This window comes from Tetrao urogallus (assembly GCF_951394365.1).
Source record: "Tetrao urogallus genome assembly, chromosome: 8".
Taxonomy (NCBI): Eukaryota; Metazoa; Chordata; class Aves; order Galliformes; family Phasianidae; genus Tetrao; species Tetrao urogallus.
The window spans coordinates 28,892,069-28,919,257 of record NC_136821.1 but is presented as its reverse complement, the minus strand read 5'-3'; the positions used below and the strand labels follow the sequence as shown (position 1 = coordinate 28,919,257).

General features: G+C 44.4%; 1 protein-coding gene across 2 annotated transcripts in view; it reads right to left on the bottom strand.

Annotated features, from left to right (window-relative positions):
- The window catches only part of TMEFF2 (transmembrane protein with EGF like and two follistatin like domains 2), a gene marked incomplete at both ends in the record, with an annotated part of 106,055 nt that overhangs the window by 32,176 nt on the left and 46,690 nt on the right, over nucleotides 1–27,189 (bottom strand). For both annotated transcript variants that reach the window (XM_079539027.1, XM_079539028.1), the window contains one exon: nucleotides 10,493–10,589. In XM_079539027.1, the coding sequence (XP_079395153.1) occupies nucleotides 10,493–10,589 (97 nt within the window). The remainder of the gene's footprint in view (nucleotides 1–10,492; nucleotides 10,590–27,189) is intronic.

Below are 27,189 nucleotides of genomic sequence, written 5' to 3'. Positions count from 1 at the left end.
TTTCAAACTGACCTCATGAGTGCCATCCAGGCATAGGCTCCTCCAGCAAGCTACCCTGCGTGCCCCAGCCAGGAGCCAGCCCCAGCTCCACTTTCCTCAAGGCTTCAGCCCAGCAATGCCTGCCTTAACCTGCTATGTGAGACTGCCAGCAGGTGCTAATTCTCCTTTTGTTTTTTTCCTGTAACTTTCTTTATTAAGTTTTCTGCGAAAACATCACAAGCTTCACCTTTGCTTCCCTCTTACCATTCAAAGCACCAATTATAATATGACCTTCCTCTGGTTCCCCGATGTCTCTGCTGCCTTTAACAATGCATTGAATTGTGTGCTAACACCTTTAGGGCAAAATAAATGTTTCCCTTCGTTTTGCTAAATATTGTTTCTCTTTACAAGGAACTAAGCTGAGCAGGACAGCCTCTACTAGCCTCTGTGCTTTAGTCCCAGACAGAAAATCACAAGCTTGATGGCTGGGTTGAAGACCAATGGAAAATGCTCACCCTAACTGTGTGACTAGAGAAGAAATTTCTAATTCTTTTCATATGCCAATTCAAGGGTCTGCAGATATCTAATAAGAGAAGTTTATTTAAAGTACAAAGAATAAAACAAATGCGTTCTTGTGGCTTGCCAGCACTTGGTGTCCTTCATGTCCCTGCTGCCCGTGTTAAAACAAAGCTTTGCTGAGTGTTTCTCCCCCTCTGCAAACATCTGAGGCTGTCCTTCACCAGTGTTTTATCGCTGTGTGCTCCAACTGCTGATACCGTTTGTTTGCTTCAATCTTGCAGCCCGCAGAAAGACAAGAGTTGTTGCAAAAGCATCCCTGTACTTCAGCCCAGGCTGTGAGGCCTGAGAAGCCCTGCTCACCAAAGCATCACCTGGAAGGGAACCCATGAGAGATTTCAGATCCCTACGTAACAGCCACGTAACAGCTTCATCAGTCGGTTACTACTGGAAGTGACCCTGATTACCAGAGGGACTAAAGGGATGGATGGAGGCCTGCATGCTATAAGCCACACAGCACATGAGATGTCCACTGCCAGTGGAGAAGACAAAGCCAGGGGTGATCTTCATAGCAGCGGTGAGATGAAAACCATGCTAAAACAGTTCTTGCTTACAAATATTTGCTTCACATGTGCAGAATCAGCCTAACCCTCACCATACACTCCATGTCCTCAAAGACGTGTGCCTGCCTGAGGCAGAGCCATCCGAGCCAGCTGCCTTCTCCAGGCTGCTCTGCTCCAGGGGCTGACTCAAATGACAAAACAAAATCCAGACTAGCTACCTAATCAAATTTCAGGAGGTTACCCCAGGCTTTTCCTCCAGGCTTTTCTATCCACTGCCCGTGCGGATGGAAATAACACAAGATCCCCTCCTGTCCTCCTGTACAGCGGTGAAATGAGATCATGGAGCAGCCCCACGGGTGTGAGACTGGGACCTGTGCAACCCTGAGCAAATCACTTTGAGGAGAGCACAGCACCAATCCTCTATTTTCTAAGAACCTCTTTTTTTCTGTAGCTGAAAGCTACTGCAGAGGAACCCTCCTCAGGTGTGGGACACAGACCAGTGACACCCACCTGCAGCTCCCCAAGGGATGCGTGTCCCAGGAGCACTTCAGCGTGGGCAGGCTTCATTACACAACAGGCAGGCCGACAGACAGCAATTAAGTCTTTATGTCTGGGCACATCCCACACAGGCTTTTAGCAGTGATTTGCCTTCTAGAGAATCGTCTGCATCTTGTGAGCACACGCAGGAAAAGACAGGCGTCCCTGAGGATGGCTGCCATGGGAAAGGGACACCTGCCCCCGGGGTCAGCCCTGCACTTCAGCTCAGATTGAGCTTTCGTCAAGCTCATATTTAATGCATGGGATGTATTTTTAGTGGCTCGGATGTGTGAACACATTGTGGCCTTGATGTTCCAAAATGGGTGTGTGAAGGAGCCACCGACCTTCTGCGATGGATGTAGCTTTAATTTGATAGTTAACATAAAGTGGGACGGAGGAGTTGAAGCGTTATATTAAGACATTTGATAATAAATCGGAAAGTGCTTTCCCAGTGCTTTACCTAGTTATTCTCTCTGCTGATCTATTTAGGCGACACATGTAATTCTGAACTACAAAGTTGTATCCCTGCTTTCATAAACATACTTACATAAAACCCAATAACAACGCGGCCTATTTATTGCTAAAATGCTAGTAGGAAATTGAAAAAGGTATAAATACGATTCATTGCTGGTGATCTCCTGCCCCCTGAAGGCACCGTAGGGCTCCAAATCTCACTCAGTGCACAGCATCATAAAACTGAAGCAATAAATGTCACTCCTTCCTTGATTGCGCATTAGGCCAATCGGGCTTTTATTGCGACTAAATAGGCTGTCATGAAGGCATCACGCAGCTTACTACCAGGCTATGGCTCTGGCGAAATGTGGGGCCGGGGAGTGAAGAATGCTTGTTTTTAAATAATAGCTAAGGAGGATGGAAAAGAAAAGTGCAAACACACATAGTTGTCCCATGCCTCTGCGCTTGTTCTTTCACGCGGTAATGCTCTGACATACACAGGCGGTTATGTGTCAATGCACATTAATATTTGATGTGCATTATCATACTATCCCCTACAAGCACTCTTGCAATCTGGTGAGCCCAGGGTCTCTCGGACACGGAGTTACACAACGGAGTGGTGGCTTCAGCTGGGAGCACCCAAGCACAGCTCTTCAAAGCTGAAGCGGACCCTTTGGTGCACCTCGTGCAGGGCTGGGCACAGTTTGCACAATGCCCTGTGCCACTCTGAGAGCACAAGACCAGCTGCCAAAACTCTTCCTTCAAATGCAAATAAAGGTGTGTCCTCACAAGTCTGCTGGTTCTCCTAGGAAGGACTGAAGGGTACAGTCACAGAAAGATGCAGTCACAACTTGTGGGAGATGAGTGAAGAAAACATCCCAGGTTCATTAGTATCCCTATTAACTGAAGCACACAAACGGCTGCTTTCTGCATGTTGGAGGACATCCATGCTGCCTCCCAAGCTCGAGGTAGACCCTCTGTGCCTCCAAGCACACAGCAAAGCAGACTAACTGGGAGCCAGCCTTTGATTCTCAACCCTATGCCAGTCCCTCCCTCATCCTTCCCTGCCAGGACCACCTAAGTCTTTGCTGCCTCTGTATCTCCTGTCCACAGCCATGTGAACCTGACAGGCAAACTTGGCTATTTTGAGCAAGACTCCTAATATTATTGCAGCGTTTTCTTTTTTAACTGAAAAGACTAATCATTGTGAAGACAAGTGACAGCCTCACACAGCTGATAAGCCATTCCCCCCTTAAATTTCAGGAGAATTTGTCTTGCTACTATAGGAGCATGGTAAGATGGTAAGACAAGGAAACAAAACTAACAAATCTCAGAATCTATTTTTAGCTTTTCACAAATCAATATTTCCTCCGAAACAACTAAAGCAGTCAGTAAGCCAAATTCTGCTTTTATCATCACAATTTCCAAGTTTGCACTCTGTGAGCAACTGTACATTTACACTCTGATTGAGTCTGTTCTCCCTTCTGCTTGCAAAAGGCTCCACTGGCTACTGAGAAGTTACTGCATGGTTATGATATCAGCAGAGGTTTTCTCACTGAGCTGGAGGGAGTAACATTTATTGCTTTCATAAGCCAGAATTTCTCCCTCTGAAGCTGAAAACCAAGTCTGGCCCAGCCCCTGACAGGAGAAGTATGAAGATAAAAATCTGTAAGCTCTATGACTTAGAGTGGAGGGTATTCTCCCTTGGCCATGTGATGAGTTCTGCTGTAATTGCAAAAGATAAAAAATGTATGTATCATATAGGGTCTCTAAAAGACCTGCTTGGGTGAACAGTACAGATGGAACACAATGCACTTCTGCATTTATCTGAGAACATTTAGAGCCATGATATATAGTCTATATGACAGACTTTCTTGATGCATAGAGAAAATACAGTCAATTTCTTCGGGTAGGCTGAATTATTTACCAGAGCGTTCCAAAGTGTATTGGTAATAAAACACTATGAAGTATAAGTAACTCTAGACAATCTTGGCTTACGTTAAAACCAGGGTGCTTTTTTTTTTTTTTTTTTTAAGAATGTTATTAAGAAGATAAATCCTGAGAATCTGGAAAGGAAGGAGCTTGCCAAATGAGCATGAGATTCTGAAGGACTGTGGCCTCTCAGTGGATGGAAAGGTCCACCCAAAGTTAGAAACTCCACAGTCTCACTTCCAAATTAAATGGGATACTTTGGCACAGGAGGAAGGATGAAAGGATGGTAAGCCAATTTTCTGAAACTTAACAGACAAGCAAAAATAGCTGTTTTTGACTAGAATCAAATAAAATGCATGCAGAGTAAAACAATTTCAGCAGATGACCAAACAAGCCATCATTTTCCAAGCAATACCTCTTTCTGGCAAAGCCAGTAGTGCATTTGAGTTAGAATGTGCTTGGTCCCTCCTGCTTCTCAAAAACGACTGGACCATATGCTCTCAGAGATGCTCTCTGCAGATAAATATGACTTCTTGTACACATATCTTGCCCTGCTCTTTCTGTGGACTCATCACTGAGAAAGGAGAAACCTCATCTTGATCAAAGGCCCTTTCCAAGCCTGTGGGAATCCTACTTTGGATATGGTTGGGCACTAACCAGGACTGGTTTTATGTCTAAACTGCCTGCTGAAAGATACCTCTGACACCTCAGCGTTCTGCCAGTAAGGAACACGACAGGAGTTGTGGTTGGCAGTTGAGGTGGCTCTATTAGGCCAGATCATGAGAGGATGTACACTGCCTGGTCGTCTCCTGTTGTGCAACAGAGACTGCACACTGCAGGCCCTTTGCTTCCCTCTGTGATTAGATATGAGCACCATGCTCCCTGTGAAGATCTACACAGCAGCAGCCGCATTTTGCGCCCTAGGTATAATCTGAAGTGAAGCAGAAATGTTAGCCTTTGCAGGACTGCAGTTTTTAATTATTTAATTCCATTTCAGTGCTTATTTGAACCATGAGCCCAGCAAGCATGTCTGAAGATCTACTTTTCCTCTAGAAGAGAAAGGCAAGCAGCAAGGAACTGCCATATAGCTACTGCATAACGCACGGGACGATGCAGATGTTAAAGTAGCTTGTTGTTTCTGCATCTGGAACAAGTAGGTCACACACAGTTAGTATACACACTGCTGAACACGAAGCAGCCAATACCCGTGTAATGTATGTGAGCTTTCAAACTACCTTTTAGTACTTCAGCGTAGTACAGCATCTTGTTTGCGGATGCTTTCGTTGAGAGCAACTGACAGAAGGGGGAAGGGACCCGAAGCTGACTGACCTAATTGCTGGGTGGATTGAGAAGCTGGCAAAATCGTTCATTTCTTTTATATGTTTTCCTTCTATACTATAATAAAGATAAATATTGATTGCTGGAGCAATATTGATTGCAGGGGTAGTGGCTGATGGCAGCTGCATGATTTGCACAGATATCTTCCATGTACAGTGCAGTTTATTTGCATGAGAATGCAATTTCACTATCCTCACGCGTTGTGGATTGCTTGCTTGCTATATAGGAATATTCACTCGATATATATATATATATCAGTGATTAGTGATAAAATATGAAACAAAAGCTTGGAACAGTTCATATTCTTAATCCATCTTGGGTGTCTGTTTGCTCAAGCTAAGCAGAGTTTGTTGTTTCAGCCATGCCGAAAGAAATGCAGGATACAAGGGACTCACCGCAACTTCCCCACCTCCTCTGGGAGCACCACCCAGCTCTATGCCATGAATGAGATGCACATCCCTGCCTCCATCACACTTGGCTCCCTAGGGAAGCTGACATCATTTTTTCCCTTCTGGGCAACTTCTGCCTGCCCTGATCTGATCACAGAGGAGGTGGTATCTGAGGGATGAGCAGGGAGGAGAGGGTTGTTTTTCTCTACTCTGCCTCTGTGAGGCCCCATCTGAGTACTGTGTCCAAATCTGGGGCCCCCGGTACAGGAGGGATGTGGAGCAGTTGGAGTGGGACCAGAGGAGGGACATGAAATGATCAGAGAGTTGGAGCACCACTCCTGCAAAGAAAGGCTGGGAGAGTTGGGCTTGATCATCTTGGAGAAAAGAAGGCTCCAGAGACAGTCCACTGCAGCCTTCCAGTACTCAATGCTTATATGCAGGAGGGGATCTGACTTTTTACACAGTCTGATAGTGACAGGACAAGAGAGAATGGTTTTAAGAAAAAGAGGAGGAAATTTAGTTATAGGTTAGGAACAAATTCTTTGCTGTGATGGTAGTGCTGTGTTTCACAAGCTACCCAGAGAAGTTGTTAATGCCCCATCTCTGGAGGCGTTCATGGCCAAGCTGCATGAGGCCATGGGCAGCCTGATTTGATGAGTGGCAATTCTGCCCACAGCAGGGGGCTGAAACCAGATGATCTTTAAGGTCCCTTCCAACCCGAGACATTCTGTTATTCTATGACCCTGTCCTCCTGACATGGGCACTGAATACACTGCAGTGCAAAGCCCTAAGCGGCCTGCTGGAGCCAGGACCCTCTTGTCAGGGACACTGCAGCATCTCATTCACCTGCAGCCTCCATGGAAGGCCAGCAGCAAGCTGCAGATAGCCTCCTTGCTGCCAGGCCGCAGAGAAAGAAAAGCACTCTCCCATCAGATATTTCTGCATCCTTCCGACAGCTACCAAACCATGTCTCACTCAGGGCAGTCCTCCACTTTTAAGTCTCTGCTGCTTGCTGACCTGCCGATATTGAAATCCTAAGCAAAACCATGCATACTTAACCCCAATTCATCATTCTGATTTTGATTAACTCCACAAGTCAGAGGTTTAATCTTGCTTTAAGAAAACACTCCTGTCCTCCCTACTCTGTATCTTCCAAAAGGAAATTCAACAGAAGGGGTTTTGCTATTATCTATCCCCTTCCACTTCCTTGGACATTTCACGAACCTCCAAAATAGCTGCCCAGCATCCATCCCAACCATGGCCTGCCCAATGTACAGAGTGCTCTTATTTCCTCAGTGGCCCGTAATGAGGAGATTGATACCAGGATCTGGGCTCTTGACGTGGTTATGTACTGACACTAAGCCACTTTAGCAGATGAGCAGGCACTCCATTTGGTGAGTACTATTTATATACAGTGAGTATTTCATGGATGCTTTTTGGAGGATCTCAGAAACACACCAGTGTTCAGCACGTTACGCTTCGTTCTTCATTTCCTTTTAAGTATATCTCTCGGGGTGTTATGTTGAGTAGCCCTGTCTTACAAAATCAATTATTCCTTAGCCAGCTCAGAAATAAAACCCAAAGTAAGCAACACCAAATGTCTGATTTACCAATAGATTGCAATCCTGCGCTAAAGAGCACAGCCCTGGCCCTGCTTTAAATATTCATGAAGCTCACTGGTGCAAAATGCATTAAAGGTGGGAATAATGCCAGTAATGCACGATCCTCTTAGTGACAAGAAGCTTTCACATATTAAAGTAGCAAGATGTTAAAGACTTTCAACTGAACAGTCTTTGTTTTTAACCCAGAGAAAGAGATTCACTAATGGAATGCCAAATTGCATTCACTCTTGTGATATTAGGCTGCGGAATAGGATAATAATATATGTGTGCTTTAACATGCCTCAGAAAACCTGTTATTACAGTTGGTTCTTTTCTGCCTTTTCTTTGTACCTTCCAGAAAATGTTCACATGCACATCTTACCCCTTTGAGTTGTCTTTTATGTGGCAAAAACCCTATGAAAATCCCAGGAGTCTAGCCATTAACAGATTGGTTTTAAGGAAATGAAACAATTTAAAAATAATGGTGACACACTACAATAGCACAATTCAGCCAAGTGACAATTGGCAATGAATAATGAAAAAAAAAAGAAAAAAAAAAAAAGACTGGAAAAAAAAAGAAAAAAAAAAAAAAAAAAAGAAAGAGTTAAACCAGAGACAAGGGACTGCGAAATAACAGACTGTGGCAATGCAGAATAATGTTAATTGTCGCTTTAAATCATCAGCAGCCCAACCACATCTGCTATCACACCTGTGCTTTCCCTTCTGATCTACCCTGACACGGAGCTACAGCAGGCAGCCAGCCAGCCCTGCATCTCCAGCTCTGAGCTCTGGCTCTGCTGCCAGCTTGCATCCCCCTCACCTACAGCAGACCAGGCACAGATCCTACAAGCTTTGATGGATGGGGACACTGCTGCTGCAGGGCTCCTCACCCCCTAACTGCAGCTCCCAGGGCTGCCGGGAGCTCCCAACATCCTTTGGACTTTCAGGAACCCCAGTGGTTGGGAATCCTGTTTACTTCTGAAATTAGACATTAGAAAAACACAGACTGAATAATAAACTGGAATTTTGCTTCCCACTTAATGCAGGGGAATTTTTCCACACACTAAATTTTTGCAGGGACAGGGAAAAATGCATCAGGATACAACTATCTGCTGCCAAACACAGGAATTCAATTAATGTACATTTTGAAAGAGGGATCTAGGTTCCCCATACATGGCCTGCTTTTATTCCAGAAATAAGAATAACAAAGAACTAACACCCAGAAGGCTCATTTTTTAGAAAGACGTTTATCCACGACTAATCATGGGGCAGAGACAGGAAAGCAGGGCTCTGTTACGGCACATGAAGTTGTTTACTTCAAAGCAGCCCTTTAACAGGCTTTGCACGGTCTTTTTACTTCTGCTTAGAAATCTGCTTTGCTGCCTTTTAGCATCCTCCCAGCAAATGCCTTTCCCCTGCTCCCCGCCCTGAGAAGCACCTTCCCCTGCAGAATGGCCGCCTGTCAATAAAGATTGAGAACTTCAGCTCCCGCAGTTACTGCACTGCTCTGCGCAAGCCAAGCTGTTTGGAAGGGGAGGAATTAGTTGCAGAAGCTGCAGTGAGAACGTTGCTGGGCTAAGTTGGAGCTGGCTCCTTTATCAAGCTATTTCCGGAAAAAAATAAACACCGCTCCTCAGCGCTTGTGATTAATAATGTTATCTGGTAGCTAATTTTATTCCTTACCCCTCTCTTCTGCCGCCTTCCAACTTGCAAGTGCACTTAATTATGAAAAAATGAGCACTAGACTGTGGATTTTGATGTATTAATTTTACCACAGCTTTTTTTTCAGCACTGCACCACCGAATCCCTCAGGGATAACTGGTCAAGGAGACACTGAAATTCCGACACCAAAAGTCATTTCCTTAAACAAAGTCAACACTAAGAAGTATCTTCCACACAAATTTCAATGCATTATTGCAAAACAAGATGCATCTTGCTCCGGTTTTTCAACACCTGAATTTCTTTTGATGCCTGGAGCCAGAGCCAGACTTCTGTGGCTCGTTGCTTGGTACTTTATAAAGATTGGGTTCAGAAGTCATTAGAGGTTTGGCAAGACCAAAGCAAAATGAGCACGAGTTGATCACCATATCCATAAGTGTCTTCGCTGAATAACATAAATGTTTATCATCTCATGTGTGGTCAAGGATGTCGTGCCTGGATTGGGCCAGCTGCCCAACACTGGCCCCAGTTATCACGTTCATCATTCATTCGTTCGTTCATTCATTCCCCTCTGCTCTGCTCCTGCTGTACGTGTCAGAGTTCAGGCAATACCACATTATTAGTATCTCACTGCCCAGTTTCTGTATCCATCCTTTAAACACCAGCAGCCTTCAGCTTCAGGAGCATCACTTAGATCATCGACTCTAACATATGCATGATTATTTTGATGTCTTTCCAAATTTGCACCAATTACTTACAACTACGAAAATATGAGGCTTGACATTAAGGCGGTGTTAGAAATACAACTGTGTGGATAGCTGCTTTCTGGATCAGCTGGCTGCTCCAAAATTACAGTGAAATGATTAGCTTAAGGTTGACTTACTACAAGGTGTTTGCACAGTACCTAGGCAAACTGACAAATCCAACAAAATATTCTAACTAGAAAGAATTATTTCCCCTCAGCTTACGTGACTAAGGTTTAAAACAACAACCAAAGAAGAGTATTTTTCCAACGTCTTTCCAAAAATAAAATATAAATTTCTACTGAGAAGATGTCTGAATGCATACTCTATTTATAATTTCTAACATTTGAGGGTTAGGTGTTTGATCCCAGCAACCAAGAAAAAGAGAGACAGATTTCCCAACATTGCTAATGCCACACATGACTTAACACAATGATAATAATGATACTTTTTAACTGGAAACGCTGTAGGTCAATTAGCTTTCCCAATTCTGTTTTTATCAAAGAATAAAGCCATAAAATCCCAGATGGAGTAACATAAGTTATAATAGCAGCAAAATGGACAACTGCATTTCTGGACTTCTAAATTGTGCATGTTCCAAAATTACAAACGTTTTTTCAGCCTAACAGCCGCTTTGGTCACCATCTAAGCCATCAACACCATCTAACGAATCTCTGGGTGCAAAAAATGAAATGTCTAACATTTTTAATGCTTTCTAAACCACAGTATCTTTAAATAATACAACATTGATTGAAATAGAAGAGTAGACCAAATTACTGTACCAAACGTCCTCTGCATCTTCGTCACACTCTGCCCCAAACTGGCAAATGTCACAGGTCGATGTCTCTTTTTGATTGGTTTCACCTGAGCCTTCATTGACTGTTTGATGAAAAGCAGAAGAATATACATTAGTAAAGACTGCAGCAACAAAGCACTTCCTTCTAGAAAAATCTGTTCACCGTGTCAGCTGAATGCGATGCTCACAAAGCTCACATTGGCCAACAGGCAGCATTTTTGAGTGAGCCCAACACAGAGATTTCCTTGTCGCTCTGTGGGAAAATTGCCTGGGTTATGGAGTGAAAAGGAAAGAGAGAGAAAACTGCTCCTCTTCCTTTACCCTTCCAACCCTGCAGCTTTGGAACATCCTCATCTACCCCCACCGTAGCATCCCACAGGTCCCCACAGATTCTGCAACTAAGGGCACTAAGAGGAGGGTCTGTTAGAAGATCCGACAAAAACATACCTATATTTGTACGCAAGCATACAAGCACCTTTTACTATCTTTCAAAGACTGCTGCTTTCTAGCAAGCCTCAGCACCCAGTGATACCCATCAGATGGCTGCAGAATGATTACACCAGCCCGGAGGGCAGGTAGCAGTCAGCCCCAATGGACACTGCTATGTACAGAAACGCTCTCTGTGCTCATCCCTTCCTTCCTTTCTTCCACATGGTGTAGGGTTACTGCACACACTGAACAAGTTATTTAACCTCTGCCTCAATCCCTGTTTGTAAAATGGGAAAAATGATGCTTTCCGATGATAATAAGAGGGAAAAAAAAGTTTTCCTGTATTTGTCTCTCATCTTCATACGCACAGTGCTCATGTACTGAAGAAAAAAAAAGAGGAACCTCAGAAGTCATACTCTGGCTTTTTGTTCTGCATTGTCAGGGTCTGGGATATGTAATTTCTGCTTCCTTAAACGACTGAGGAACTCACTATGTTCTCATCTCATAAGAGCTAACGCATAAGAGCGAACAAGTTGTCCATGTGCCTCACACCATTAGCATCTCCATGGCCACGTGTGTCATCCTGAACCTACAGCCTGGGTTTTTCATTGATTTTTCTTTTTTTTCTTTTTCTTTCTTCTTTTCTCTATATGGAAATCTCTTTTTCTCAAGAGACAACTTTGACAGCCTGGCTAAGGATTTCCAGTGGTTAAGATATTGGGCAGGATACATGATCTGGATTGATGAAGTATGAAGTCCTGCTGCTGCACTGTGCCACAGGTTCCTCTTTCTGTACAAGGGGAATGGAATCCTTTGGCAAGACACATTGGGAGCAGTAATGAATGACTGCATGAGAAGTACACAGAGACCTATGGTCAGGAGTGGCTTGTGACAGCCACACACTCCTCACCCACCAGGAATATGAGATCTGCTCCAGCCCAGGAGCATGAACAAATTCTTTAAGACAAAGAACTATCATTTCTGCAAATCCCTTCCCTTATATTTCCTTTGAGTTAAAAACATGCACCCTATTTTTTCCTCCCTCTAAGATTTCTGCTAATAAGAATCTAGCAGCTGTGGGCTGACCAGGGATTTCACATAGGCCCACATCACAAACTAAGCAAAATAGCTTACATCATTAAAGTAAGTAATGCAAAGATTTAGTAACTGATTTGGAGGGTAACATGCGCCCTGAGACGCAATGCAGTTGTGAATTTCTGCCGAAAAGTAACAGGTAACTCCTTCATGTTCTTCGAAGAAGCTCTGCACGCAGCATTCCAGTGCACACACTGTCATTAAATGCCTGAGCATGCAGCAGTCTTGATGACAGAAGACAGCTGCTTCTCCCTCTCTCCTCTTCCCAACACCTACAGATAACATTATTATTTACCTTTCCTCAAGGTGTGTTTTCCCTTCCTACACAAACACGCACACCCGCACAAGCACCCGCGCCCACAGTCTGCCAGACACAGAGCTTTGCTTTCTGCATGCTGTGCAGGTAAGCGCCTTGATAAATGTGGACATCTTAGAGTTATTTTCCTGCTGCTTTTCAGCCCGAGGACTAGTGGATGTGTTTTTTCTAAGGGGACTCTTCTCCTCTCTGTTCCTTGCTGCATCGCTGATCTGCGCTCCCTTTCATAACTCAACTGAAAATAAAACATTAGTGGGAATAATGCAGTTTGTGAATTCCTCTTGCTAAAAATGTAAGAAGCGTGATTCCTTTTTTTCTTTTTTTTTTCTCCTCCATGCAAGTTACAAAGTTCTCAAATTAGCAAGTGTTGAGATGATACAAGGGACGTGTGGTACCTTGCTGACAGATCGTACAGTGAGGAGTCAATGGATGTGCAAAGGGGAGCCGTGGAGCCCCGAGGGAGAGAGGCCAGCTAAGCACTAAACTTGGCTAAAACTCTTCGATATCCTTTCCTCTGAAGGCAACAGGGGAAACTAAGGAGACTCTCTGGTCAGTTTTCATTGGTCTTCGGAGGACCATTAATAGTAGCATAATAATCTTTAGTCAATATATTTTAACTATACTGCAGAACACAGCGGAAAAAAAAATATTAAACACCACTATCACAAGCTTGAATATACAAAGATACAAGCAGCCTGATCAAAACGTGCCTATGGTCATCGCAGGGGATTTTGACTAAATGACCTTTAAGGATCTCTTGCAACTCATAAGATTTGATTATTCTATATTCTCTTTATATTGCTTCGATTGGTGTGATCAGATAAAAGCTCATCACAGTCTCGGAGCAGGCATGATCTTCATGCTGTCATCCATCATGCTTGATCCTGACCGAAAACTGGGATCACCCCAGCAGAGTGCTGAGCCCAAGCCAATGGATCTTGGGCCTTTTAGCCAACAAGACTGCAAGACAGTGCCTGGGGGAACTCACTGCATAATGATGTCCAAAGTCTGGTTTTTACACCCTTTGCAGTCCCAGATGTGCTGCACATTTCCTTACACAGCCCAACCAGCAAGCAGCTGCAGGGATAGCCCAGTCTTCTTTAGCTGAGATTAAACATGTCTCCTACTAGGGCTGGTTTTTACAGATGACCAAGCTAATTTTGAACTATGACAATTATAAGTGACAAATGTCAGCATTCTGACCATGTGCTGAAAATATGACATAATTAATACTTGAATACTTGATTTGTCACAGTGGGATGTCTTTGCTATTGCTGAAAGAAGAACATCAAACAAAATTGCTCTAGTTCATTCTAACAGGAAACCCAGTTCAATTTCAGCTATAAAATCTAGGCAACAACAAAAATCACATGAAGATTAGGGTCGCTGGCCATTTTGGAATGAAAGATAATGTGCAAATTAAACTGGAGGAGGAAAAGAACAATGATATCCAGAGCAACTGAGGTGATCCTGTCACACACGTCAGTATTAACAGGATTGCTCTGGACAAGTGACAAGGAGAGCAGGCAAAGCGAGAAGGCTCTGAGAAATGAGGGCAGGGAACCAGCAGAATTTACTAAATGTGTCAGAACACTACCTGCATCTCTTCCAAACAGCTAAACCACCTCACAAACGAGACCAATAAAAGCCCAGATGCTGCGAGTGACTTCCTTCTAATCAATAAGTCCTTTTTCCTGAAAGCATTAGCTCAGTCAAAACCTGCAAAGTGAGAAAAATGAAGGGTGCGAAGCAGGGGGTGGACTCTGCTCTCAAAGCCTGGCAGAGGCTCAGAACAACATTACGGTCAAAATGAAAAGAAAATGCTCTATTGTGTTGGTAATAAATCTCAGCTCTGACACGACGCGTTCTGCTCTCTCCTCCCGCTGTCTGGCTCCACCTCAATAAATACACACTTACTCTCTCTTGCACACACAAACATGCTGGGGTAATTACACGAGGCATGATGAAGCCATGCCTCCAACCAGCAGGGGCCCTGACACAGAACTTCTCAAGGAGATCTGCCATGTTTGCCTTCACGTCAGTGGGCACCTGGTTGGGTTCTTCAAGCCATCAAGGCTCAGCCCTGGAAATCACCTCTCCATTAGTGAAGGGCAAACTCTTTAAGTCATGGCAAGGCTGTGCTGTGGCTGAGCAGGCTGCCAGGAGAGCAGGCAGTGTTTCACAGGGTTTTAGTGCTCCAGGGTTTACCTAGATGCCTCCACGCTGCCTTTCTCAGCCAAGTGCTGGGAAAGGCTGGGCTGAGCTCAGCTCACACACATATCCAGGCAAGGTTTGCAGGTTGGAACTAGAGGGATCCAGCCAGCTCAGATCACTGATAAGCCACGCTCTTATCTCCTTGCAAAAGAGCATGCAGATACAGCCAGGCACTGCTTTGACGCCAATCAGATTAAATTTACAGTGTTTTCCAGATCTCATACATCTCCTGCGACTCTCAGGTTATACACTTTCTTAACCTCATAGCCGGTGGATCATCTCAATGTATAAAGACCTCAGTTTCTATTTGTATTTGTTTACAAAGATAGGACTAAGTTTTAGGGCTGTGGAGAAAAACCTTGTGAATATAATAAATACCAGGAACGATCAAGTTCATCATTTTTAAAACTAATTATTTTTATAGGGTTGATTTACAGTTCTTCAGTCATGTGTACTGCTGCATTTATGTTGAACAGGAGAAAAGCACTTCTCAAGTAGAGCTTGCGCTGTGCTGAGCTCACCTGCGCCTTGCACTGAAGGCTCTGCTTCTGCCATGGGTACAGAATAATTAGTGCAGAAAACAGACTCTGAGATGCGTCTTGAGTTCAGCCAGTAACTACTACCAGAAATGCTTCACGTGATTACCGAGCAATGCTGCTCTTTCTAGTTCCATCTTTCTTTCTACCTCCCGTCTTGCTTTCTCTCGAGCCTTCCTTCCAACAATCTTTCAGCTTCCTTCTGTTCCCCCACAGCCCCAATTTTTCATTTTTGACAAGGAAAGTAAGATGTAATCTGGTGGATTTTCAATAAATGCTTACAGAAAGCATTCAGGGAAGAGCAAAGAGCCCCTCAGCATCAACCACCTCCTGAGCTCAGGACAAAGCACCTTTCAGCAAACACAAGAAGGGCCTTTGGCAGCCTTTAGCTGGCTGCCATCTCCTGCAGGATGAGTCGTGTTTATTATCAGCCTTGTGGCACCCACCTGGGAGATCACTGTTGACCAAAACCCAATTTGGGATGATCCTGATTAAACTCATCGTTTTATTTTTCTTTTATTTACAAGTGTATGCCTGTGCCTAGTGACGGGAGAGAAGTCTGATTAAATAACGTGAGAGTTATGATTTACAAATTCCACTTCACCTCCTCTTTAGTGAATAACAAGACATTGGCTTAACAACACACATAGATGGTTTAAAAAGGAGCAGGATTGCTCCTTTGCATCTCTCTGATTGCAATTTGCTCCTTTCAGCAGGTGCAACTAGAGGTTTCCAAGAGCACCTGGGTCTGAAGTCAGGACATGACTCTCTCTCTATGGACCTGTGCAGGGACTTGCCTGTATTTGTACAGCTGTAACCAGGAGGGAACACATTCAGTTCTTACTCAAAGTTTATTTATTCTAAATCAACAGTATTTGCTTGTTTCTGTCTCACGCATATCCCCGCTGCTCCCGTGGTGTGTTTGATAAAAAATTAAATATGATTAGTCGAGGCCAGTTTCTCCTAGCAAATATCTCTAATGGCATTTCAAAAGGAAAGGCTCATTGAATAAAACCCTATTGTAGGCCTGCTGAATGCTGACATGAAACAGCTGTGATTATTGCACCCTTGTGCAGTCCCCCTACAAAACTTGATGTCTGCCTGGTGCATGTGGGATGCCAGCATCTAAGATTTATGAAGGTGTACGATGACCAGCACCGACACTGTTTGCCAGCTCAAGGAAGAGGAGGTTCATTTAATTTTGCCAAGAGCTTCTTCTCATAAACAGCTTTGAGAGAAAAGCCAAATAGCATGTGGGGACTATTTATCTTTGCCTTGCATTAATTTAAAGAGAAATCACTTCCTTGCAGGAGAATTTTCAAGGAATAGATACAGCTAGTTATAAACATGCCTGCAATGCTGCCAAAGCTTTGGTGGCACCCGGCCTTGCTTTCATGTATTTTAACATGCCCGACAGCACGAACAAAACAACCAAGTGGCCACGAGCACAGCTGGATGGATGCAATATGACGGGTCACCAACCATAGCTGCTATTAAAGGGTGTGGGAGGAGACTAATACAGTCCTAATTGCAAGTACTGGATGACCCACTGGGATTGAAGAGAAACAGAAAAAGATAATGTCCGACTCCTCCCTCAGGTAGGCTAGCCTGGCTTCACAGATCATTAAACCCCTACACTGTGCTGAGGGAGATGGGAAGCCGCAGTCCAGGTACAGATCCAATAGGGAAAAACTCCATCCATGGTTTTATAAACTCTACAGAAAGGAAGCTCAAAATGGGTGATGTGACTTTCCAGGGCTTTGCACACTGAAAGGGTGCGTTGCCAGACTCCTGCATTGTGGAAAGATTAACAGAAGACTTGAATTTGAACCTATACAGCTTCTCATCTTTCAAGAAACAAAACGAAAGGAACAAAGATAAAACCTCAAAGAGCTGCACAGCATCCACTCGGTGACTACATCAGTTTTAAGGTCTTTGTCATTTTGCTATTGATTTAAGTCTGTGTACCCTTTTGAATATTAGTATGGCTAGCAAGATAGCAACATCATACATAAAAACGTTCTTTATTCTAGAACAGATGAAACTCCCAGTGGTAAAAGAAGATTTAGGTATCTCTGAAGATTTCTTATCACTGTGCAACATAACTCTCTAATGGTTCAGTGCCTTGGAGGGTCATCTGAGATCACTTATCACATAAATCAAATAGGTGGCAGGCTATAAGAGAGGAAGCCTATAGCAATTTCATGTCTTTGCTCGCAGACATCAAATCTATCTTTTAGGCAGACTATAGAGGAGATAATATGCCACTCCATTTAAGCCACTGAAGAAACTCAAATCTGGGTATTAACCAATTTTAGGAAGCTGCTCCTAGTCTTGACTGCACCACAATTACCTTGGGAAATGACTGGTTTTAAATCTGAACACATGGGCACAGGAGCCGGGCCTGGCTCTAATTTACTCTGAGGCTTCTGTAAATCACTCTGACAATGGAAGGCGGTGTCACAGCGAGGGAAGTCCAATTTACTTTATGTCCCATTTACATAATCAGGGCCGTGTGAAGTGGCTCACGGTAAAAACGAGTAGGGTCTACCTTTCACTGAACTCAATAAGGGAAGTGCAGCATTTTTCTCCCACTCCACTTTTCTTTCATTTTACACTAATTTCTGTTTATCTCTGTGGTGCTAATGCAAGGTAAGGTATACACACACAGAACGGAGCAGTCTGGGGCTCAGAGTGGAGAAGATACTCATACCTGTGACAACCTTATACCCTGGGATGAGGCCTCAGAGGGAGGTGCCTCAGGTGCCTACACTATGTTCAGCAAGGCTGTGCCCTCCTGAAAGGGAACTGCAGGTGGACTTTTGTTGGCTTCTTCCCCCAGAAGCTCTGTCAGCAGCCTGTATGCAGAAAGCAACCCCCAGGAATAATTCCTGCCCAGGAATAATTTTGTGTTTCTGCAGTATCCCTAGGCCTTGACTTTCACCTCAGAGCTGAACCTAAAGGCTTGCACAGCCAGTGCTCAGTCCTTTGTTCGCCTGTTTCTCTGCAGGAGAAGCAAGTATGAAGTAGACTGCAAAGCTCTGAGTCCTGCAGGAGGTACAACATTTATGCAACATAGCTCTAGTCTTTTATATAACAAATACATATGCACATTGAAGCATATAACTATGTGAAAACGTCTGGTGGTAAGATAGGAAAAGTCATTGTAAGTCTGTTTTTTCTCTTTGTATCCATTATCAGTGAGCAAGCTGAGGCACTCTGTGAATAGAATCACAGAATCACAGAATGGCCAGGGTTGGAAGGGACCTCAAGGATCATGAATCGCCATCCGCCCTGACACATGCAGGGCCACCAACCTCCCCATTTAACATTAGACCAGGCTGCCCAGGGCCCCATCCAACCTGGCCTTGAACACCTCCAGGGATGGGGCATCCACAACCTCTCTGGGCAGCCTGTTTCACCACTCTTTATGTAAAGAACTTTCGCCTGACATCCAACCTAAATCTTCCCTCCCTCAACTTAAAACCATTTCCCCTTGTCCTGCAGCTGTCAACCCTTCCAAAGAGTTGATTCCCCTCCTGTTTGTAGGCTCCCTTTAGGTACTGAAAGGCTGCAACGAGGTCACCCTGCAGCCTTCTTTTCTCCAGGCTCCACAAGCTCAGCTCCCTCAGCCTGTCTTCGTAGGGGAGGTGCTCCGGTCCCCTGATCATCGTCGTTGCCCTCCTCTGGACCCTCTCCAACAGTGCCCCGTCTTTCTTGCAGAGGGGGCTCCAGACCTGGACACAATACTCCATTCCAGATGGGGCCTCACAAACGCAGAGTAGAGGGGAAAAATCACCTTCCTGTCCCTGCTGGCCACCCCTCTTCTGATGGAGCCAGGGTACCATTTGCTTTCCGAGCTGGAGTGAATAGCACTATTAATGGCCATTACACTCCTTGCTCTGCCTGCGTGGGATTTTACATGACTATGTACAGGAAAACAACCGAGATCCAACCAACAGGACACACAGGATGAGTGCAGCATGCCAACCTCTGCCTTCACACAAGCAGAGTGCAGATCCATTTACACCAGAGTGATGTTGCCTCCCAAGCACAATTTTACAGGTATGTTCATGATGGAAGGAGAGCCATATGGTATGGAAGGTTTAAACACTTAGTCTCACTTGATTCCAATACATTTCATATACAGAAAATCAGAAGCCCATCTGGAAAACACAAGATTTCATTGTCACTTAGTTGTGATTAACCTTTGTGAGCTCACACAGACTTTTGTCACTTGGAAACTCCTCCAGGCTGGGAAGGATGCCCTGACATTTAGGCTCAGCAGCCGCTGAGCTTGAGCTCTCCAAAGGCTGCGGGGTGGTGTTAACCCAAATCCAGCCCCATAATCACACACTGCTCCCCACCTTACCCCAGGCACTGCCAGCATAGAGGGGACCACAGCATGGGTACACTTCCCATCCCATCTCCTCCCTCAGCCACCAAGCAAGAGCCTGGTGGTAGCATGCTTTGCAAACATGCTCCTTCTCATTAATATTGATTCACCCACACAAACACTTTAGCTATATTTGCTGATTGCATTACCATTGCAGAAGTGTAATTAACAAATTAAAAGGGAGGACTGTGATTCAGATTAACGTGGGGAAAATTTTTACTTAAAAAAAATGAGTCTGATGTTTGAGGATCACTCCCCTTTGCTATTTATTTCAATGCCTTGGATATGCTTTAAAAGCAATCCTCTCACAAAAAAGAAACGTCCTGATATGCTGCAGTACTGCAGGTACTTAAAGAATGAATCAGGCAAAAACCAAACAAATTAAAGAAGTCCTCCACGCAACACCAGATGCTAGATTGCAAATGGATGTGCATCACCACTGCGAGAGGAATGGGGAGACACCACTTGGAAGCTGTCTGGACTGCAAACAGCTAGAGAGCACCAGCCCGTTGGCCAGCACTCAGAAGTGACACAGACTGTGTACAACCAACCCCGAAACGAGCAAATGCCACAGGTATCTGGGAGGGGGGAGGGGGGGGAAGAGGAAGGGAAGAGCCTCTGCACTTGCTACCATTCTGGATGCTTACATGATAAAATACATCAGCTAGTCGTCAAAGCTTGCAAGCAGCAACCGGACTGCTTTTCTCTCCAAAAACCAACGAAGCACATATGGAAGAATGGCCACAAGATGATACCTCCCTTCCCTCCCATCTCCTCTGAAAAATATCTCTCAGGTGATCTAATATTATGAGAAACCATAATCATTAAGGATTGATCATGCTAATATAATTTTCTGGATGGCTTATTAACCTACTAAGACATGTTTTTCTCTACTTCCCTTCATTAGCGACAGCAATAATTAGGTAAGGCCAGAGTAGCAAAATTGATCATCTGCTGCTGCTGAAGGGGACAGAGAATGTATCGTGGACATTTAGCGTAATGTTCTCTGAACTCCAGATGCATTCATTACATTTAGCAACACAGCTATTTCCCACCTTTAATAGAAGGAACCCATTAATGTAGGTATCGTACAACAGAGGCTCGGTCCCTTCCAACCCACACCTCTCTACGTTTCTCTCGCTCTGCTGGCACAGCAAGCTCATGTAAGCATGGGATCAACAAAGGCAGTGTTGATGAATTCTTCCATTTTTTTCACATTCCAGCAGCTGGCTTTCCTGAGCTCCCCCCCTCCATGTAAGCAGTAGGCAGCTCTCAGTAGATAACAGCATTAAAGGGAGCTGCAAAGAGTTGACATTACAAACCTGGCACTCTGATGTCATGCTGCACAAACAGCGAGAGGGAGGATCTGCCGGAGTGAAAGCCAGAGATAATGCCAAAAGCATAAACCCAACACATTGACCTTATTTAAGCCCAAACAGTTTAACACTAGGATATTTAACACAAAAATGTCGAGAGCACTCTTTATTCCATGCATACACGGATGTTTTCTTTAAATATGCAATTGACTTGATATCTGCAATCCCCCCTCTTCAGATGCAAAATCCAAAATAATGATTATATCAGTCATTGCTTAATACATTCAACTGTGGCCCTGATTTTCATGCATGAATGGTCATTTACATATCATTACCCATAATGCCTTCCGCTCGGATTTCTCTTCCTAAATAGAGTAATACATTTAAAGTCATCATTCTAAAACAAAAAAATGCTTAAAACGGGGACTTTCGTTTCTCGTTATCTTATCTATGCTCTTAGCAGCTAATAGACCAGAATATTAAAACGGAAAAGTCTCAAGTGTGTGTGACAACTGCTCCAGTGAGAAGATCTTACAGGAGAGGCAATTACCGAGGGATTTCTCTGAACTTTGGAAACGCAGATAAACACCAACAGAAAAGCCAAAGCAAACCAATCAGAAGCAAAACAGTAATTATAACATGCTCTTCTATTTTCCCAACGCAAGCCCTTGTTGGGGGCAACGCTGGTTTCTTGCTGCGCTGGGAGCTGCATCCTGCTCGCCACTAATACTCAGCCCCCTGGTATTCACAGCCAATTTTACATCTTTTATGCAATTAATAAATAATGGAATCCTCACTGGCAGGCAATAGAGTGTGGGGTTTTTTTTAAGAGCAAAGAGACAAAGGGTGCAAGCTGTATTTGCTTTAATGAGCAGTGAAGGAACAAGGTATTCACCCGGAGGACTTAAGATCCCGTGAATGGTATTGCCGTCAGTGCTGAGAGAGTGTCAGGTTAATGCTTTCTTAAATTGAAACCCAAGGCAGAGCAAGAACGATTACTTAGTGGAAACTCAGACCTACAAGATACTGGGATGTGTGAGATGCTACCCTTTGACAGAGAGGGTAAACAATTATCTCAGTCACTTTCCCAATGGAGTGGCTGGACATCATAGCAGAAAACACAGAGGACGCTCACAGGAGGGAATTCAGCCAGGCAAAAGCTGAGCCCCACTCCCTGATGAACTGGGACCCAGCTGGTTGCATGCTGTGGAAACTGTCAGCACCAACCTCCTGGGGACAGGAGAGGTCAAAACAGGACAACTGCTGGAAAAACATGAGTGATGCAGAAGGAATTCTCCTTGTTTTATTCAGAGCTCCCAAAACCAAATCAACATTTTGGCTACTCTGATGTCTATTGACTCTCTCCCACTTTGACATGTTTATAGAATGCCCTCATCCTGCTCTGCTGGATGATGGCGTGGCTGCGTGCAGGGAAATGCCCCAGTAGAGCACTGAAGAAGGGGCAGCCAGTTTAGCAGAGCCACAAGGGTGACACGACCCACAGAACACACAGTAAGCTCAAAAGAATGGAAAATTTTACTTTGGGAAAAAAAAGACTGAAAAGAGAGTAGTCATCTGATATAAAAAGGAGCGTTAAAGAGTCTGCTATAAAAAGAAGGATAATCAATTGTTCTCCACATCCACTATTTCGGAGACAAGAAATAATTGACTTAATTTATAGCAGAGGAGATTTAAGGTAGATATTAGGGAAAAAGTCTTTCCAACTTCTAAGAATGATAAGGTACTGGGCAGGGATGTGCAGCAATGAAGCAGATGGACACTGCAATTTGAGACTGGTCTGCACAAAGCAAGGGACAGCCTAAACTGCAGCTAAGCCCAGGGTACCTGAGGATGGATTGGATGGTCAGCTGAAACCATTTCCAGAGCTATCTATCTATATAACTATATATCCACAGCTCTATGATCCATTTTCTGCATGTTAGGCAATGGTTGGGCTCCATACTGCATGTCTCAATCTCGTCCGAATTCCCATTTCAACTAAGGGGTGTTTTTTGGTAATATAACTATAACAGCTTCCTGGGTACATGATGTCCACCCAGATATGAGGCCAGTATTTTTACACTGTCTCCATAAGTTACAGACTCCTGCAAAGCCAGAGGATGGGGCGCAGGACCCAAACTCTTCTGGCATCAAGAAGCAGGGAACTGACTGCTTCTTCCTCCTCCCCTAAAAGCAAATTTGCTTTTTTAAGATGGTGGTTCGAAAATACCTGTTCCAGCTGACCAACTTTTTTGTCCCATTTAAAAAACTTCTTGGTTTTGTTTTTTTTTTTCTTTTTTAAATTGTTAAATGGGTTGCAAAATCTGTGGTAACAGAGCAATACAGGTAACGCAGTGCAATTCCCAGAGCGGGTGGTGATGCATTTCCAGCCTTATCACTTGGTTTCTCCTCTCCTTCCTCCTTTGTCAGGCCCAGGGCAGAGTTATGGTTTATTTGCACAGTGATAGCACGGCCCTTCAGAAAGGAGATGTAAAACGATGAATCAGAGGGCCAGACACAGCCATCTGTCACATCCAATAAGCACGCGTGCGCTGTGTGAATGCCTGGTCACTCCAGTAATTAGCTGGTAAAGCTGAATGGGCGATTCTCGAGCAGAAATGCATGAAATGCATTTTGATGCACAGAACAATTATGAATGTGACGTGCAAACTTCCAGATACCTTGAAATTGTCTCTTCACTTAGCTTTGGGGGAACTTGACCTTCTTAACCCTGTTAAGTGCAAGAGGGCACAGCAGGAGGGGGAAAGTGGGAAGCGAATGAATCTCAGCAAGGCATCCATGTTTTTAAAATGCAGCTTTTCCTTCCAAAAACTCTTAGATAATGATGGAAAAATAGTCTGCAGTGAATTCTGATGAGAAAAAAAAGAGACATACAGACCAGAATAACAAATACGTCCCATGTGACTGCTAGGAAAAATGAAGGGTCTGATTCAAGTTCTGTTCTAATCAACTGGACTCTCTCAATTACTTCTGCTAACAATCACATTCAACTCTCTGTGTTTGGCTGAGTAGAGACAGCAAGTAGACGAGAAGCAAGGAAGCCCCATGACCCAAATAGGCATCAGGTGAGCCACCTGAACTCACTGTGATGCTGTAAATGTACACGTATGAATGCAGACAGAACGCACACAGGTACAAACAGACTTGGATGTTACTTCAGTGGAGGGCAAAATCCTTATTTCTCCCCCTAGATGAGGGGTCTAGCCAAGAATGCAGACAGGGAAGGTAGCCAAGTCCTTTAAGTATAACTAAGCAGCACGAACGTAACAAAGCCATACAGCCCTACCCATGAAAGACATGTACATTGGAAAACGTGGCCTGATTTTATCATTAACACATATTGAAATAACATTATCACATACTGAATATTTGCAACAGACGATGCAATGTTCTTCCTGCTCAAAGCGTGCTGTGCACTTGTGGCTTCTTTGGGTAACTGTCCTCCTGCACACAGCAGCCTGAACACACATCCCACACATAGTGTGGGATGCAGAGACCTGTGGGGAGCAGGGAAGGCTCCCCGGCTTCTGGAGGGCTCACACCAGGCCTGTACTCAATGTCAGCAGAGACGGCTACCAGCTGCTGGGGAGCCAGCCCTGGGTGCTAACTAGGAAAGTTCCTTGGGAGATGTTAATGAGCATGTCCTTGGTGCTGAGTGACATGGCTTAGTGGGCAAGGTGGTGATGGGATGAGGTTGGACTGAGTGACCTTTGAGATCTTTGCAACCTCAATGATTCTATGATTCATATGATAGATGTGGGTATGTTTCTTTGCAAAAGCCTTTCCAGAATAGAAGAAACGTAAACATCACTCAATTTAACCACTGCTTTCATGTACCTATTTTACACTGAGTTGCTGTAAACTATCCCTGTAGTATTTTGTTGTAATTACACGCAGTAAAAGGAACAACTGGGTAATTAGCTCAGGCTCTGCAATAATATTTCCACATTAAAATGTACATACAAGGTGCACAGCTCATGTCCATGTGTTAATCACAGGAAGAGCAGCAGAATGCTCATCTAAGGGGAACAACATCCATTGCAAAGCCAGCTTCCAGAGCTCCAGTGCTGCCACAGAGGCCAGGTACTGCCTTCATTCAGAGCTCCGCCACCAGCAATGCCAGGTTACAAAACCAGCAGCTGGTGCTTCTAAAGGGCACCTGTCCTCTTGGGAGCCCAGCAGACCCAGGAGGCAAGGGTAGAAAAAGCCATTTACACACAGGTGAGGGAAAGGAGTGCTGATGCTGTCGGAGATGGAGGCAGAGTGGGGAAGATGATCCCCAGGCATGCTTCTGCCCAGGCTAGGAGGCCCAGCAGAGAGCTGCTGCTTTGGGCTGACAACTGTGGCTGCTCCAGAAGGTGGCACGGGCTTAGCTGTAGTTTGCGTCCAGAGGGTTGCCTCTCACGTTGAAGAATTTTCTGTCTTTCATGAGCGTTTGCGCTTCATTTAAGCCCTAAATAAAGCACAAATATCCCACGGGAGCAAACTTTACTCTCTACCTGTCAGAATAATTTCCTACCTCAATCAACTTGTGGATGCACTTTAAAAAAATAGACACATCTTCTCTCTAGCATGATTACTTGCCTGCTTTATTTTCCAAACATTTTTAATACTGCTTTTCCATTTGGGGCGGAATCGCAGTAATGGACTGAGGGGGTGAAGAATAAACACAGGCTCTGATTTTGTGCAGCACATGTGCTCTGGTTTGCACAAATCCCCATAGGCATGGCTGTTTGCTTAATAGCACCTGCCTGCTTTGCAGATATATGTGCAATGAATTCTTTTAATGGGAATTTGGTATCCTCTGTTATCATCCCACATCAGGCAGGGCTACGCCCTGTGGGGGGAGGACGAACCTTTAGGATCACAAGCCTTAGAAAAGCATACTTCAAAGAGCAAAAATGCTGGGGAGGAGGGCATGGGGGGAAAGCAAGAAGCAGCATTGGTTGAATAATATCACTGGAAGTGTGGTTAATAAACGATGGGGAGCTAACGTGGAACTGATCTGGTTTGTTTAGACTTTGTTCTGAGAGCTGGGGACTGCTTCAGTCCCTCCCTGTGGGGTGAGCCTGGCTGCCTCAGGGGACAGTCCTGCCTGGAGCCCAGCTCATTACCTTCAGTTCCATACAATTACCCGCAATTTCTTTGCTCCTATTCCTGAGAAATCATTCTTTTACAGGGAGCAGCTCCCTAACATCTGAGCAGCTTCACGGTCCTACACTGTACATAGCTGCTTTGTTAATGCAGCTGTTTTCCTAACAGCATTTCTGCGGTAAAACAAAATTCACACACTCTGCATCCCCTGAACAATAAAAGACTTTTCAGAGGATAAAGCATAATTGCTTGGTGCATCAAGCATGATTGATCCCTCTACATTTCCTGGTAATTACCCTCCAGAACAGTGTGCATCAGACACTCCCTGCTATCAGAAGCAGTGCCTAGGGTCTTGTGGTCAGGTTACTAAAATGCCCCCTGCAGCACATGACCTAGAAGGCATGTATGCATATCCTACTTAAGTGCATCTGTCTTTCTTCTTGGATTTGCAACTGATCAAAGGAAAAACAGAAGTTGCTGGATTCAGAAAGCTTCCCCCCTCCGCTTCCAGCAGGTGTTCCTGCAGGAGGTGCAATCCTTTCCCTCCTGCCCAGCACCAATAGCACTACACTCTCTCCCAAAAGAACCAGAACAGACTGCTCTTGCTCTGAGCTGATCCCTTCAAACACAGAACCTGAGGTGGAAATATATTACTATTTTTCCAGTAGTACTATTACTTCAGCTTCAATTCACATTATTTCTGATCCTTCAAAAACAGTGACAAACCTAAGCACATGTGTAAATGCCAGCCCAAAGTGCTTCTGCTCTTTCAACACTGTCAAGGTAAGAGAGTGCACCTGCTCTTTGACTGCTTCTCTATTATTGGCTTTCAATAACAGCCAGGGTATTAAGCAGTTAAAAGTATTATAATCAACAGCACACATCCTTGCCAGGCTGTGAATAGCAGGTCTTTGTGAGCCGTTCTTCTCTCTTGCCACCAATACCCAAATGGATGGAGCTAAATGGTTGAACCTGCTGAGCTCAAGATCGCATCAAAGGTGTCATTAACAAATGGAGTAAGTTACACAGGTCCTTCCAGGAGAATTCTCATTTCCTGCAGCTTATGCAAAAGCCTTTATCCCCACCCTTCCTCATCCCCACCCTTCCTCATCCCCACCCCCTATGTAAGGCTCTGGAGCACCGCTGGCTGGTACCCAGCGTGGGAGAGGCCAGTCCTGCCCTGCATACCTTATAAAACATCCTGAATGGGTCTTGGGACACCACAGCTCATTGTCTAATTGCTTCCACAAATACTAAGCATTGCTA